The 16,012-nt window shown below is 41.2% G+C and overlaps 1 protein-coding gene across 1 annotated transcript in view; it reads right to left on the reverse strand.

Annotated features, from left to right (window-relative positions):
- The window catches only part of LOC147902358 (pentatricopeptide repeat-containing protein At1g06140, mitochondrial-like), a 42,779-nt gene extending 39,145 nt beyond the window's left edge, over positions 1–3,634 (reverse strand). Inside the window, exons 1-3 of the mRNA XM_087373202.1 lie at positions 3,534–3,634; positions 1,063–2,845; positions 19–96 (exon numbers count right to left, since the gene is read on the reverse strand). Of these exons, the coding sequence (XP_087229328.1) occupies positions 19–96; positions 1,063–2,845; positions 3,534–3,634 (1,962 nt within the window). The remainder of the gene's footprint in view (positions 1–18; positions 97–1,062; positions 2,846–3,533) is intronic.
- Between the last annotated feature and the right edge of the window lie 12,378 nt (positions 3,635–16,012).

Raw genomic sequence — 16,012 nt, forward strand, 5'->3', positions numbered from 1 at the left:
TGAACAGTTCGTACTCACCAAAGAAAGGTTATTATCCTCCTTGACAATAAAATCAGCAGATTCTGTTAGCTCAACTCTTCCCCATATACCCACTGCCTGCCAGATGCTTGCAGCCCTTCCTTGAACAAGTCGATTTTTGCACCCTCAAAATCACAGTCACACCCTCCTTCATCAAGCCCAAACTTTACTTCATGATCAAACAGTGATATAACACTAATGCATGCATAACAGCACATCATATAGCTATCCCGATATGCATGCATGCACAAGTTAAATCTTAAATGCAGTGCAATGCTATGCTTCAACGAGGGGATTAAACAGCCTCATTTGAGAAAGCAAGTACAATACCACTTGGTGTTCTGCTGCTTCCATCAGAAGCCTCAAACCCAACCCTTAACCAAGGTCACCGAGCACACTGAGGAAAAATTTTGGAGACTAGACATGTTCTGAGGTTTGTCAATATCCTCTCCTCTGGCATGTGGGACCTCAGATCTCTACAGATACTGTGAGGTAACTTTCCAGAATCAACTGAATCACCAGCATCGCATGCAAGCAACATTCATCTGGAAAAAAACACCGAGCGCAGATCATCTGGAAAAAAACACGGAGTGCAGATCTCTTCTCCAAATGACTTTACTTCGGGACAGATCCTAGAGAGGAGGATCAACACTCTTGATGCAGGGATCTCACCAACACTTTCCATCCTTGTAAATATGTATGCAGCTTGCATCACTGCGAGCCGACATAGGAGCAGAGGCATTGTGACAGTCATTACAAAGCTGCACATAATTTATGACGTGGAAGTGAAACTTCATGTGCATTTATGGTGGCCACCTTCTCCCATTGCCCACACATTGCATCTGTCCTTTCATTACCACATATTTCCTGTAATGAACAAGCACTTTCCACACCCTCTTTGAAAGAAACAAACTCTCCGCTTTGCATTTATATTCTTCACTTTAGGAATGTTTCTTATTCCCCACCAGAACTCTATACATCAATCAGCCAAGTCTACCAACTCTGTCCTTGCTTCTTCCATGCTTGAGCATTCTTTCCCATTACCTGGATTCTATCCCTGTCCTCCCACATATGAGCATCACTATATATGTTTGCCATCAAAACATACGCTGCAGGATGTTTATTGTCTAATTGCAACACATTTTCAAATGCATGCCTTCCAACATCCACATTCTTCCACTTTTGGCAAGCACCCAGCAAGGTCAACCATACAACAACATCAGGTTGGAAAGGCACCTTCTCCACCATTGCCAAGGCCTTGTCCAATTGGCCTGCACGGGCGAGGAGATCAACCATGCAAGTATAGTGCTCAACAGTTGGGACAATGCAATACTGTTTGGTCATACATTCAAAGTAATTCTGGCCCTTGTCCACTAGACCTACATGACTGCATACTGTGAGGACACTCAGAAATGTGACCCCATCAGGCCGTAAACCTTCCCGCCTCATTCTTTGAAACATATGGAACACAAGGTCACTCTCTCCATGGCGGGCATATCCTGCAATCAATGTGCTCCATAACCCAACATCCCTTGTGAGCAATGCATCAAAGAACTGTTGGGCATCAAACATGTTCCCACATTTAGCATACATGTCGATAACACTGTTTGCCACAATTGGAAGGGTCTCAAGTCCAAGCCTGCTAATTCGAGAATGGAATTCCCTTCCAAGCACTAAGGCTGATGTGTTACCACATGCTTTCAATGCACCTACAAATGTTCCAGCAGTTGGTTGGACACCGCCCTCTTGCATCCTTGCATAAAATTTTAAAGCCAGTGCGCCCTCTTCCTGGTTAATATAACCCAGGATCATAGCATTCCAGGAAGTGACGTCATGGTAGGGTAATTTTTCAAAGACCTCTTGAGCATCGTCCATGCTCCCACATTTTGTGTACATATCTACCAAGGTGGTTCCCACGAATGCATCCGACTCAAAACCACTGTTTACCACCTGGATGTGGATCGCTCTACCTACGTCAAGGCATCCTATTATTGCAAACTTCCCTTCATCCTGGTTCCCCTCTTGTATTGCCGCCAGGCTAGTGCAAGCCTTCAATGCACCTATGTATGTTCGAGAACTCAGGTGGACACCTTCCTCTTGCATCTGTGCATACAAATCCAAAGCCAAAGCACCCTCTTCCTGCTTGCTATAAGCCAGAATCATGGCGTTCCAGGAAACCACATCACGATGCGGCAGTTCATGAAAAACACACCACGCATCCTCCATTCTCCCATACTTTGCATACATATCCACCAAGGTGTTTCCCACAAATACATCCAACTCGAAGCCAGCCTTCACTACTTGGTTGTGTATGCCTCTACCTTTTTCTAAGCATCCTAAATTCAGACATTTCCCATTTACATGGTTGCCCTCTTCCAGTGCTGCCAGGCTACTGCAAGCCTTCAATGTGCAAACAAAGGTTCGAGCACTTGGTCGGAAAGATTCCTGGTGCATCCGTATATATAACTCCAAAGCGAGCGCACCCTCTTCCTTCTTGGCATACCCTAGCATTAAAATGTTCCATGAAACGACGTCACGCTTTGGCATGTTATCAAACACATGGCGAGCATCCACCATATTGCCCCGCTTGACATACATATGCATCAAATCGTTTGCCTTTGTCAGTGGAAGCTCGTTTAAATAATCCACCGTAGGAACACGAATTACTTTACCCTCAGGCAACCTCGTGTGGACGGCATATTCAGCTGTGTCTGCCCCTAAGGAATGACTGCCACTGTAAATTCTGTCCACACTAATCATACTGGATGCTTTCTTTTCCAAGAACCGATCTATATAAGTGGTAGTCTTAAGCCCCGAATCGAGATTGCTGTGAAAGCAGAATTATACATATCGTGATAGATACTCCTGCACTCATGATCGTTCAGCACGTAGATGATCCGTAGAAGCCGGCACACTTACAAGTACAAGCATAATTGGGAGGGCACAATTTGATGCTAAGAACGAATGGAGCACGGATCGTTTCCGATGCCGCAATTTTGCGCACACGTGGCTGCCATAGCGGGCGGCTGACATGGCATGTTGGACCTGCAAGCGGAAAGGGTTGTGTGCCGGTTCCGCCAGTCCAGCCGCAGTCGAATGCTTAATTTTGGGGATGAACTATTGGTCATGTTAAGGCATTAACAGTCTACGAGGTTATTGCGGGGTTAGCATATATTCCTAGGGGTGCAAGTTCTCGCAACCCTTCAATCAGTGGTTGCAACCACACGACGTATATCCATGAGACCAAGTGTCTCTTGATCAGTATGTAGATTCACGTATTCAAATGGTACAGTGTCTTTCATTTTTATCTTGCATACTGTGCGTCGGGTGTGCGTGAGTATGCGTGTTGATCATCTTTTTGTAGCACCTACAGCTTACGGCGTTACACATTGGTGACCACAATTAAATAAAAAGTTTCATACTCGAGCTCTATGGTGCACCATTCGTGTCAGCATTGTCGGGAGGGATGGCATGTGATGTGACCACGACCTGAGGGTTCAGTGTGGCTGACTTACAAGTTCGCGTAATCCGGAAGTGACAACAGCTCAGCACTGTGCTCGAGGAACTCTTTGCGGTGAATACACGACCACAACATGCCTGATTTGGTGATCGCCATTTCGCGAGTAAATTAGTTTGTTAGATTTGGTTACTTAATGTCGGAGTTGATAGTCTGACCCATCAAATTGCGGAACTAATAAGCGGCATGAATGTGAACGAGGTCGTAAGTTCTGACAACGAGGCTGCCCCATCAGCCTAGGCAGTCTCTCTTCGTCGATGGAGAATTGGGCATGGAGCGTGATGTTTAACGGACTTCGCAAGATGATGGCATGGGCATTATAAGACATGGTGGGCCTAGTTTGAACTAGAGCACCCCACAGGAGAATGTGCGAGTGCCCTATTTAGTGCTAGCCGACATTTGAGTGCGGATGCTATGGTGCATCCCTTTCCACAGGGTCGACACGTGTTGAGTGAGCCACCTTCAACAACAACGAGACACGTCTCATTGGTGGTACGAGGTATGTTCTTCACTACAATATCTCTGATGCCAGTGCCATAGGTATCGATTATTCAGTTGCTCCGGGCAATCTAGCTGCGATGGCAACGGCAAATGTGAAGTACACCAAGTTTCAGGGGAAGGTTCGAGATGACCCAGATGCACACGTTTGCCAATTTGATAAAATTTATGTACTAAATGTGTCCGGTGTGGTGGATCTGGTACAGAGGGAAGCACTATTCGAGTCCACGTTGGAGGCCAAAGCATCACGATGGTTGGCGGAGTATGCCTTAGACCACTTCCAGAATTACGATGAAAGCAAGGTCGCCTGCATGAGGCGGTTGCATAAGGAAAAGACAATTCCGCAGACGTTGGAAGGATTGCGGATCTTGAAGCCGGGTGATCAAGATGATGTGGAGGACTATGCAGCTCAGTACCAACAACTTTTGCAACGGGTTCTAGTTATTCAGTGATCAACAGTTGAGGTGTTGAATGAGTATTTCATCAATGGATTGGCCAAGGATGTGCGGACTGCGGCAGCAACAGTGGACAAAGTCACTTTACCCCTGAATGACTTGATCCAAACTTTGACTTCCTAACCAGCTCTCTCCCTATTCTCTCTGTTCCAAAACATTTCAAACATTCATTCCCACCACTTTCTAGCAGCTGGTTTCAAAATATCTTCATTCCACTCTTGATTAGTCATTCTCTCTCCTCTTTGCTCACATTTTTCTTCCACATTCGAAAATCTCTCAGAGAAACTTCTGCCCAAGCTCTGTTCATCCCTCTTCTCTTCCATTTATTCTCTACTTATTTCACTCTCTCTTAGAAACCAAAGTTGCAGCCTAAATCTGCTTGGAAGGAGTGAGAAAAACAAGTGTGCTCTCATTTTCAGTTCTTTCTCTACCTTTTTGGAGTATAGAGAGTCAACTCTTGAAGTTGCAATCTAAATTTGCTTGGAAGGAGTGAGAAAAATAGGTGTTCTATCAGTTTCGGCTCTTTCTCTACCTTTTTGGCGTATAAAGAGTCAACTCCAGAAGAAGGAACACATACTTTCTAGGTAATGAAGTGATTTGCCTTGAAAGTTTTGTCTGATTAAGTAGATACGTTTTTGTATTACACTTTGTTTGTGTATTTGCTACAAAAGATAGAGAAGAGGGAGAGATTTAGGTAGATGATATTTAAAACTACAAGATGATTTTCGACATTTTTTTCTTCACTGGTCTAGGAGGGATAGATAGAGGAAGGGAAAGAGAGACAGACAAACAGACAGACAGACATAGATTATTTCGAATTGCTATGTTTTTTTCAATTTGAGGGGATGAGTTGAAACTGCTATGTTTTTTTATTTGTTTGAGGGGATGAGTAAGGAAGAGAGACAGAAAATAGTCGTTTGTTTCTTTGCTAGTATAGGAGGGATAGATAGAGAAAGGGAAAAGAGAGAGAGATTATATTTCAAACTGCTTTGTTTTATTCTATTGAGGGGATGATTGAGGGAGAGAGACAGAGATTGTATTTCAAGCTGCTAGGTTTTAGAAGTATTTGAGAAAGAAGGAAGAAAAAGAGATCCTAATCAAAGAGTTTTGGGAGGGAGAGAGAGAGTGATATGATATTGATAATGTTTTCTTTGTTTGTGGAGAAATAAAGCAGAAAAAAGCATATCTTAAACTAAGTATTTTAAAATAATTTAATGTTTTTTTTGTGTGAGGGATACCTTGGAAGACAGACAGAGAGAGAGAGGAGTATTCTGTGTTTTTCAAAATAATTTTTTGTTTGTTTTGTGAGAGCTTTAATTAAAGGAGAGAGGGAAGGAGGAGGGAGAGAGAGAGAGAGAGAGAGAGAGAGAGAGAGAGGGAGACTTGCAAAGAAAGAGAAAGAGAGAAGAGAAGATAAATTTTGAGGGTCTATGGAAGTAGAAAGAGATAGAAAGAGCTAATTTTAATCATATGGTACAGGGGCAGAAATTGTGGAAGTAGGAAATAATAGATATACAAGTAGTTAACGGTCTGTTGTTATTGGCTCTTTCCCACAGCTTCCGTAGAAGAGCAAGGTATTCTCAGTATACAGGGTTCGAAGGCTTTTTGTCATCTACAGATATATCGGTGTGGTCATTTGTAGTATAAGTGTAGCTTAGGATCTCGGCTCGTATTCCGGTGAGAGACGTAAGCTTAAGTGTGGTAAGCAAACATAGTGCATGCATGTGTGAAAGGGATGAGCATGATTGGGGTAGTGAAGGATTTCAGGGTTTAGAAGGAGGTTCCAAGGTTTAGGAGTTCCAGAGTTTAGAAGAGTTTCAGGGTTCAGAAGGAGGATCCAAGGTTCAAGGTAGAGTACATGGTGGGGAACTCATCTTCCTCATAGATCATGGAGGTCAAGGGTTGAGGGACTAAGGGTTTAGGGGGAGCATAAGAGTGGGAGAGGAAGAAGGTGCAATAGCATGGGGGGAAGGAGAGAGAGAAGAAGGAAGGAGGAGGAAGGAGAAGAAGGGAGGAGGTGGGAGGAGAAGAAGGGAGAAGGGGGGAGATAAGGAGGAGAGGGAGAGGAGGGAGGAGGAGGGAGAAGGAGAGAGAGAGGATGGGTTGCAAGGTTGGAGGAGAAGTTGCAAGATTAGCGCATGCTTTTGGATGTGGAGTGCAAGGAAACATGGATACTTGGAGACAATTGCTTGGAATACCAAAGTAGAACTCAATACAATGCCCCAAAGAGTGTGGGCTTCATTCCATTATGGGGTATTTATACAAGTTGGAGAGCTTCTCTCTCTGCATGTAGGAATTGTAAGACATTCTCTCTCTACATGTAGAACTTGCATATAGAAGTTGCATGTAGTAGTTGCATGTTGCATCATGTAGGAGTTGCATGTTGAACATGCATATAGCAGTTGCAAGTAGAACTTGCATGTTGAGGATTCCTAAGAGAGATTAGTCTTAGTCTTATGCAAGTACAAGAAGTGGAGCTTTGTCGCTACTCTACACACACATTTTGTGCTACCTAAGTCTATGTTGGCACAGAGACAGCATACTCCCGGATCCATTTTATTACCCGTCCTCGGGTTATGGCTTATTATGATCACGGAGTGCGGATGCCATGCGTGTAATCCAGTGGTTGTGGAACTTGCATCGTGCCAGTCGATCATGTTGTAAAGACTTGGCACCATACAAAAATGAAGATGACTCTTTGATAGAGTCGTCTTGTAATCCAAGCATCGATCCGTTTATTGGGATTGAAACTGAGTGGAGGCAAATGGCATCCCTCACTGCCTTCTTTTGAGCTTTGAGAGCTTGGTTCATGCGCACTTCTTTAACCTCTTTCTCATCTATTTGCACCCGAAGTGCCCTGACCTGTATAGCGATCCCTTATAATTGGTCTTTGATTACTGCTGCAATCTGTCTTTCCAATTCTCATGCATGTTCCTCCTTGGCCAAGCTAGTGAATAGTTCTGACATTTGGAGCATTTGGCTAGCTTGATGATGGAGAATGACAAACAGTGATGAGGACTGGTGATATTGCTGATACAATTGACACTCATGTAGCCATCCTGATGATTCTGTAATACTTGTTGGGGGTTGTTCCAATGGTATTTCAATCACTTGGGTACAGTAGTCATATTGTTGATCTGGCACTAGCTCCCCTTGTGACTCATGGACTGGCATGGCATTGATGGGTAATGTTGGTGTCGATGTAGCCTTAGGCTCTCTGGTGCCGATGACTCTAGCTGCTGCTACTGTTGGATATATATTGGTTGTAGTTGTGCACCGAGCTATAGCATCTCGTGGGGCAATTCCTCAATTTTGGCCTCCACTCAAGATTTGATGGTCTTAGGGGGGGTGCTTATATAGAATGAAAGTCGATGTACTTTAGTGCTTCATGTCCCAAGTTCCATGGATGTAAGATAGAGTAGTGCCCTTGTGTGGGTTTTGTCAAGTTAAGTTCCTATCAGGTTGTTTGGTACTAGAAGAATAGAGGTACAAAGAGAGGTTATAGGTATTTCTTTGGAGGTATCCGCATTTTCTAATGTGATACTAGGAGAAGTTGGTGACGGCTCCCATGCTTGGTGAGAAGGGAATGTCCAACTCCACAATAGGTTTCAGTGACTGGGGTAGAGTGATTTCTCATTCTTGTAGCTCTTTATTGATGATTACTGCCAAGAAGTGTGGAATTTTTCATTTTTGGCCTAATGAACCATCTGGTTTTTTTGTGAAGAAGATGGCTGAGTGCTAGATCCAGTCTTGCTTTAGCTTCCTACTCAGCAAAACAAATGTGCGAAGTGGAAGGGTCGATTCTTTCCGCACTTAATCCCCAGGATTATGGATAGGAATTATGATGCTTCCTTGAGCCGAGGGTTAATGATGGTGTGAAGTAATATCCCATCCCTATGGAACTTTGTGCCCTTGGTGAGGAGAGGCTATACTTCTCGGGGTGTTCACCTCCCAAACTTTTAATGTACCACGTGCATTCAAAAAGAGGAGTATTTTAATTCCACTTTTGGGAAATTTTTAACAGATTTATAATAACAAGAGGGGGATTTTAATTCAACTTTAGAAAAAAATCCGTTAGTTCATAAGTAAAGAGGTGTAGTTTTATTGGGAGGGGGAAATTTAGTTGAGGGTTTTTTTAATACCCCTTGAATGCACGTGATACCTAGGATTTCTTACTTCAAGAAATTTAGCATCGGTAGGCTTGTAGGGTATTTTACACCTTGTGTTGGGAGTGAGAAGATCCTTTGAATGACTGTACTGTCGAGGATAATGTTGAGTGGGCTCTGATGTATAGTGATGGTGCCGTATTTGCCAACCTGTGCATCACTGGAGTGGTAAGAATGGAGAAAGTACCTTACGTATGTGGTCATTATAGGACTTTGCTCCAAGGATTTTAGGCTCTCATACAAACATAAGTTGTTGCATTGGAAAGAACATAAGTCAATGTAGATGGCCACACAAGTTCCAAGCATTGGGCCCCATCAATGGTTGTATATGCCAGTGGTGATTGGGGTGGCATTCGTTCTTCTTGGGTTTCCATGTCATGCACAGAATCCTCCTTAGAGCTATCACTCTGAACCACAAATGCTTGTGGTCACTGTGGTTGAGAGGAGGTAGATGGTTGTGAACTCTGGAGAGGGTCTCGTGGCTGAGGCGGTGTGTTCTCTCTTCACATCCTCTTCAGTGGCGGCATTGTTTCTGAACCTGCATCCATGTTCATATGGTGTACCATTGATCATTAGATTAGTTGGTATGCAGGTATGACATTTATGTGTGTATTATGAGAGATCTTATTTTTACACATGCTTTGAGAGTGTGGAATGAAAGTGTGTGGCACAATTATTCATGCAATCAACTATGTGTCTAAGAGAAAGCTATTAGGGGAATTTTGGACTCAAAAAGGGCCTCATAAGGAGTGGATTAGCAAAATGGATTAAGAACTAATAAGGTCTATAAAGGGCCCATATGAGTCCAAAAAGGTACACCTCTCTAGGCTCTGGTGGTCCCAAAAAGTACACCTCCCTCTCCCACTTGGAGGATCCCCACCATGTGTAAGAAGTCCACCCTCTTTATATCCCAAAGTGGGTCCCTGCTCCTAAAAAGTATCTCGCGGGTACTACTCCCCCCAAAAATTTAAAATTTTTCAAAAGTGCCAAAAATGACCCGAAACCCTTCCAAACCTTCCCCCAAACCATGCAAATCCCTTTCCAACCCTTGAATCCTTCTTCCACTCACCACAGTCACTTTCCAATGTCTCAATCCTTCTTCTTCTCACGTAATCACTTTCTAACTCCTGAATCCTTTTTCTTCTTACCATAATTATTTTTTGTCGCTTTTCTAATCCTCTCATGGCTCCATTGTTGCAAGATTCTCCTACAATGTGGTACTTGGTAGTTGATAGTGTAACAGCAAAGCTATTTTGTAATCTAATCTTTTAAATTACTTTCACTCGGTAACTCAAATCTATTTTCTCACATCTCTCATTGTTCCATTTCAATGTTACCAACAAGAAGTAGAAGTTTTCCCTAAGTTACAAGCGCATGTGAAAAAATGTGTTCTTGGCAGGTTGCGATGGAGCAAGCAATCAATCAAAGGGTGCAAGCTACATGGTGCATGAGGGCTACATCTAGGGATTATGAACTACCTTCTCCCTATAGCCTATTGGATAAACATTATTCAAATCTCTTCAAATATGTGAAAGTAATCTCGATTGGATTTCAAGGAACTTAAGCATGGATGGATAAAACATTGAGGCAATCAAAGGTAGAGGGAAGAATCTTCTTCAACGTGATCGAAGTGGTCATTCTTTAGCATTTATCACTATACCCATCACTACAGCCCATTAGCCACACATCTATACAAAAAATCAATTGAGCCAAGAAGAACAAGTATTGTGTAAACAAAAAAAGGCAACCACTTGAACTAGGCTTCAACAAGATTGAGCCCCGAATAGTGGTTCCCAACAAATAAAAGAGAAAAAAGATGATTTTGAAAAATATTAGGCAATCTTGACCACCAAAAAAAAAACTATTAGGCATCCTTGATTTGTTGGGAACTAGTATTTGGGGCATGAAGTGACATCCCCTTCCCAAAATTTTTTTAAAAAAATGGTCAGATGGCCCCAGGTGTGAGCAGGCGCGACTTTGGGCAAGACGGCATCTGGCCCAAACTCGTGGCCATCTGACCTTTTTTTTTTTGGGGAATGTCTCTCCATGCCCCAAATACTAGTCCCCAATAGTATTTGATCCCCGTCTGGCCCAAAGTTGTGCCTGCTCACACCTGGGGCCATCTAGCCATTTTTTTTCAAAAAAAATTTGGGGGAATGTCTCTCCATGGCTCAAAAACTCATCCCCAACAAATAAAAGAGAAAAAATTTTATTTGGAAAAATATTAGGCAATCTTGACTCCCTAGTTCCAGCCAAGTCCGCAACCAAATATTATGCCTACATGTAGGTGCAATTGATTTGATCTAGCAAGTTCTCTTTTTGTTTTTTTTATAACACTGGGAAAAAACAGCCTTGTTTGGAGGTCCATATCTTCTAAATGGTGCAAAATATGAAAATAATTCATAGTATAACTTTTAACAATCTTTTGATTCTCTACAAGTTTTATCATCATCTCTTTCTGCCCAAACTCGCCATCCAAGGCTTCAAATTTGCATTTAGAATTGGGCACGCAAATCTAAGCCAAGAAAACGCTTTAGAGTGCCTTTTTTACATCTTCGGGCCAGTATTTGCCCATCTGAATGTTGAACCATGTAAACCACGAAGTATCAAAGTTGTAGCTTGGTGTAAAATCTACAACTCTCTCTTATAGACTTTTCCCAAAATCAATCATCTTCTCATACATATTTGCCTTTCCAAAGTGCCCACTCAATATGTGATGAAATTATGAAAACAAATCATGGAAGCAAAAATACAGTGCAATGACCTATGGCCTCACAATGGGTACTCACAAAAGGTACACATATTATACTCTACAAGGTTGATCTACAAATTCTATTCATGGTTTATATATGTCCCATGCGCATCCCTTTCACTTTTGCATGCATATGCAGATTATACTCCAAGATTGATCTATTACATAAATTCAATCATATTTATTTCTTATGTATTATGTCCTTCTCTAGTTATTGTTTTAGTGTTTACACTAAAGCTAATAAGAACAAATGTCACTCTTAAACTTTTAGAGACAATTTGTCATTATAGATAATTGTTACCTTATACAAGAATCATCGATATTATACATATTTATGTCCCTAATAATCTCATTATACCTTAATCCAATAGCATGGATATGCATGGACATGTTCTATGTTGATGGTACAATTGATCTTCAGGTGTTGCTTCTTTTAGATGCTCAAATACTTTTACTTTTGGATGCCAAACATTAGGATATGATATGGATATCATTCATCGAGTCTTGATGGATATGTTGACTTTGAGCCGTCAAAAGCTTTCGACTTCTTTTAATAAAGAAAATTGAACATTTTTTTCCCACCCTTGTCATGTCCTGTCTTCTTACTGAATCTTTGCATGCTTGATTTCCACATAATTTAAATTTAAAAATGATGCATTGTGTTTATTACATTCAATTTTTTGGTACATTTGAAGATCTTTAAAAAATGTTATATAATTGATAAATTTTATAAAAGCAAAGTCTTTTAATACATATTCAATTATAATATCCCCTCTAACTTATATTATTCATGAGTCAAAGTTATTAATTGAATTTAAAAATCAATCTAGCTCTAAATATAAGCAATACCTAGGAGTAGAACCTTCCCAAAATGTTACTTGGAGTATTCCATCAAAGCATGTATTACTTGGGGGTTCAAGTTACCAACTCCCATTCTATGTAAATAATAAATACAAGTGATCACATGCAATTATGTCTGAATGTTTTCAAATGTGATGTAATGTCCAAGAAGTAAATATAACTTTCAAATAGCTACATACATATTTCATATACACAACATAATACATATTAATTTGTCTCATCCATGCACGAGGTGGTGTATTTTGGCACCATTAAGATTCATTAAAAGTAAATAAAGACTCATATCTAACTGAACCTACATAATCTTTAAAAGTAGTACATTTTCAAAGACCATATACCCGTTGATTTAAAATCCCAAACACAACACGTACATCTACACCTCATCCACAAGATCCCAAAGACAACCTACTACCTAATAAAGGAATTCATTCTAAAGGAATCCATGCCCCATCAGTTGTTTTCAAGACTTACATCTACACATCATCAACAAGATCCCACAAACAACCTAGCTACTCTCATCCATGCACAACCTATTGTTCTTCATCACTGATTCATGCAGTAATTCAAAGTTGTCCTGGCTAACTAAATACAACAATTAACCTAAAGTAATACATTCTAAAGAATTAATATGATAATTTACAGAACAAAATATAGATATCCAATGTGGTATGAAAAAATTCTTGGTATATTCAATCAAATCATTTTTAGCCAATGTACATGAATGTTTCCATTCAATGAAAGATAGTATTACATCCATTTGCCGTTCCAATAACTTCTTGATCTTTAACTTTTTTATCTATAAAAGAAAATAATAATCATTATAAGGCATGTCCCATTGTGGTTGTGAATTCACTTCTCATAGATATTGTAGTAGTGGTGCTTGGCACGTCCCTAAATTGTAGTAGTGATGCTTGGCACGTCCCTAAATGATCAATTTTGATGCATCTTGACAATTGCAAGAAGTAAATCATTAGTATTTCTTTAAAATCATTAACTTAGTAATAGAAATCTGAATATCTACAAAGTAACTTCAAATCAAACAAAGCCTAGGAATCAAATCAAATCTTTATTATGTCCACTACATCATGATCCATAGGAATCCATTTCCTTCTCTCTCTCTCTCTCTCTCTCTCTCTCTCTCGCTCTCTCTCTCTCTCTCTCTCACTCACTCACTCACGCACACACACACAGCATGGGAATCCATCTCTCCCTCTCTCTCTCTCTCTCTCTCTCTCTCACACACACACACACACACACACATGTTTTTAAGTGAAAACACACACACACACACACACAATGCATGGGAATCCATATCTCTCTCTCTCTCTTCACAGCATAGTCCTCTTACCCTTGCTCCCATAGCAGCCCCTTTTGAGCAATCCCAAAATGAAGTACTCCTTCAAAATGTGTCTTACATCTCATCTAGGGAAAGTGAAGCACTTCATAAATATGGAAAGAATGGGAGAAAGAAAAGAGGAATAGATTGAGAGGATGAGCTAAGAGCAAGAAGAGGTTGTTGAGAGGAGGCTAAGGATACTGAGAGGGGGAGGAGGTTGAGAGGAGGAAGCTGAGAGGAGGAGGAAGAGGTTGAGAGGAGGAGATTAAGGAGAGGTTGAGAGGAGGAGGAGGAGGCTAAGAGGAGGTTGAGAGGAAAAGGAGGAGACTAAGAGGAGAAAGAGACTAGGAGGAAGGTCGGGAGTCAATGGGGATAGTTTGGGGGGCCTCTTGGGAGGTGTTTGGGGGGTTGGGGACACTTTTGGAAATTTTTGATCTTTTTGGAGGGGAAAAAACTCATGATTTTGGGGGCCCACAGAGTGAGGGAGGAGGGTAGGGGGACTATGAAAAAGTCAAGGGGGGGAGTAAATGCCCTAGGAGGTGGTGGGGGAAAGAGGAGGCAAGTGGGAGCCTAGTGGGCAGACCAAGGGACGTCTCTCCACCAATGAGAGGCCAATATGGAATCCTCCATTCTTTTAATGCCCAAGCCTTCCCATTGGTTGGTTTACTAATCACAAATCTTAAGTGACTAATCCAAGAGGCCCTTTTTGAGTCCAAAATTTTCCTAATGGTGTGAGTGCACGTGACCTAGTAACTAGGTAGGGACTAATAATATGATTTTTTTTTTTGTTGCCGAGATTTCATAGGGTAGCTAGGACTCACGCATTACTTCTGAGCCCTAGGTTGAAATCAGTTGATGCTACCTATATGTGGGAAGATGTACATATGCAAGTGAGTCCTCGTGATGATACAATCTAATACTAACTAAGGAAGACTTGGGTTTCCCAAATCTTCATTTTTGGGGGATGGCTTGTGTGTTGAAGTAGTAGCGCTTCAATCGGCTCCCATTTATGGTTGTGTTGAATTGGACTCCATCCAATGTTTCTAGTAGCATATCTCCAATGGTATTCATTTTTCTTACTCGATAGGGTCCTTGACCTAGATACTTGAGTTTTCCCTTGTGTACTTTGGCATTGTATAATAAGACTAGGTCACCTTCCTTGATGTCTTTGGCTTTAAGATTCTTGTCAAACCATGCCTTTCTTTCCCATACTAGGCAGGGTGTAGACCGTCATGCAAAAAGTGGGGAATAATTTAATCAAACCTTTCATCCAAATTTTGTTGGATTTCCCAAGCATGACTAACCATAGATAATAGTGCATGTGAAAGGACATCCCAATGTTGTGGAAAGAATTCCAATGTAAGGCCATCCCAACTAGGAGATTTTGATTTGCCACATGATCTGATGGCATCCTTCAATTCTCTATCAATAAAAGGAACATCAATTTGTATGACCTATTGACATATTTAAGAAGTTCCTCTCTTGAAAACATCATAGAATGTGATGGTGCAACCACGTTCCCAAATTGGTTAGCAAAGTGACTAACACATGACCAAGAAAGATGTGCCTTTGGATAGTCGAGTTACCGTCCACATTTTTAACCTCACAAACATTTTCACTTTGCCTCTTATAATGCAAGCCTTTGAAAAACTCCTTAGAGTAGCCATATTAGTGAAAGCCCTTTGTTTAGCCCTAGTTTCCTACTTCTCAAGCTTCCTATGATCATTACATCGTATGAAATGTGTAGTGTGACCCAACAAGTAGCCTCAACATGAGATAATTCTATCAGTATTGATAGGTATTTTTAGCCTCGATGACATCCTATAGTAGCATTTGCTTATATTGCCCATAATACAATGGAGAAAGCTCTAGTAGGATTTTCTTCCACTGCTCATTTGTCATAATAACTTCGAAGAAGCCCTTGGCTGCATAATGCACTTTTTGCACAAAGCATCCCCCTAAAGCCCTTGTCAAATAATTTCCCACTCACATCATTGGCCTTAGGCCTCTAGTAAACTAGCACACTCATCACTACTTCATGGTGTATACAATGGCCTATATCATCTTCATTTTCCTCATCATCATTGTCAAAACCCCCTTTCTTGTCATCACCATCTTCCCCTCTAGTCGCTTCAGGGAATCTTCTAAGGCTTCATCTCCATCTTGAGGCTATTTCAAGAAGCACATGTGTTAGAGGTTAGAACATCTTCTACTTATTCAATTTGATTGTTTGAAAATAATGATGTGTGGTTTAAAAAGTTCAGATCAATGGTTAGCCACCATGCACTATGCCAGGACACCATGATGGGATGCGATGATCCCATGACCCCCCTACAACTTCTACCAACACACAGCCCACTGTATGGCATATTAAGGTACTTTATAGCTTAGTGGTTGTTGAGATTCGTG

This window comes from Dipteris shenzhenensis, chromosome 4, assembly GCF_047967505.1.
Source record: "Dipteris shenzhenensis isolate YYH24624 ecotype China chromosome 4, Dip_SZ_1.0, whole genome shotgun sequence".
NCBI lineage: Eukaryota > Viridiplantae > Streptophyta > Polypodiopsida > Gleicheniales > Dipteridaceae > Dipteris > Dipteris shenzhenensis.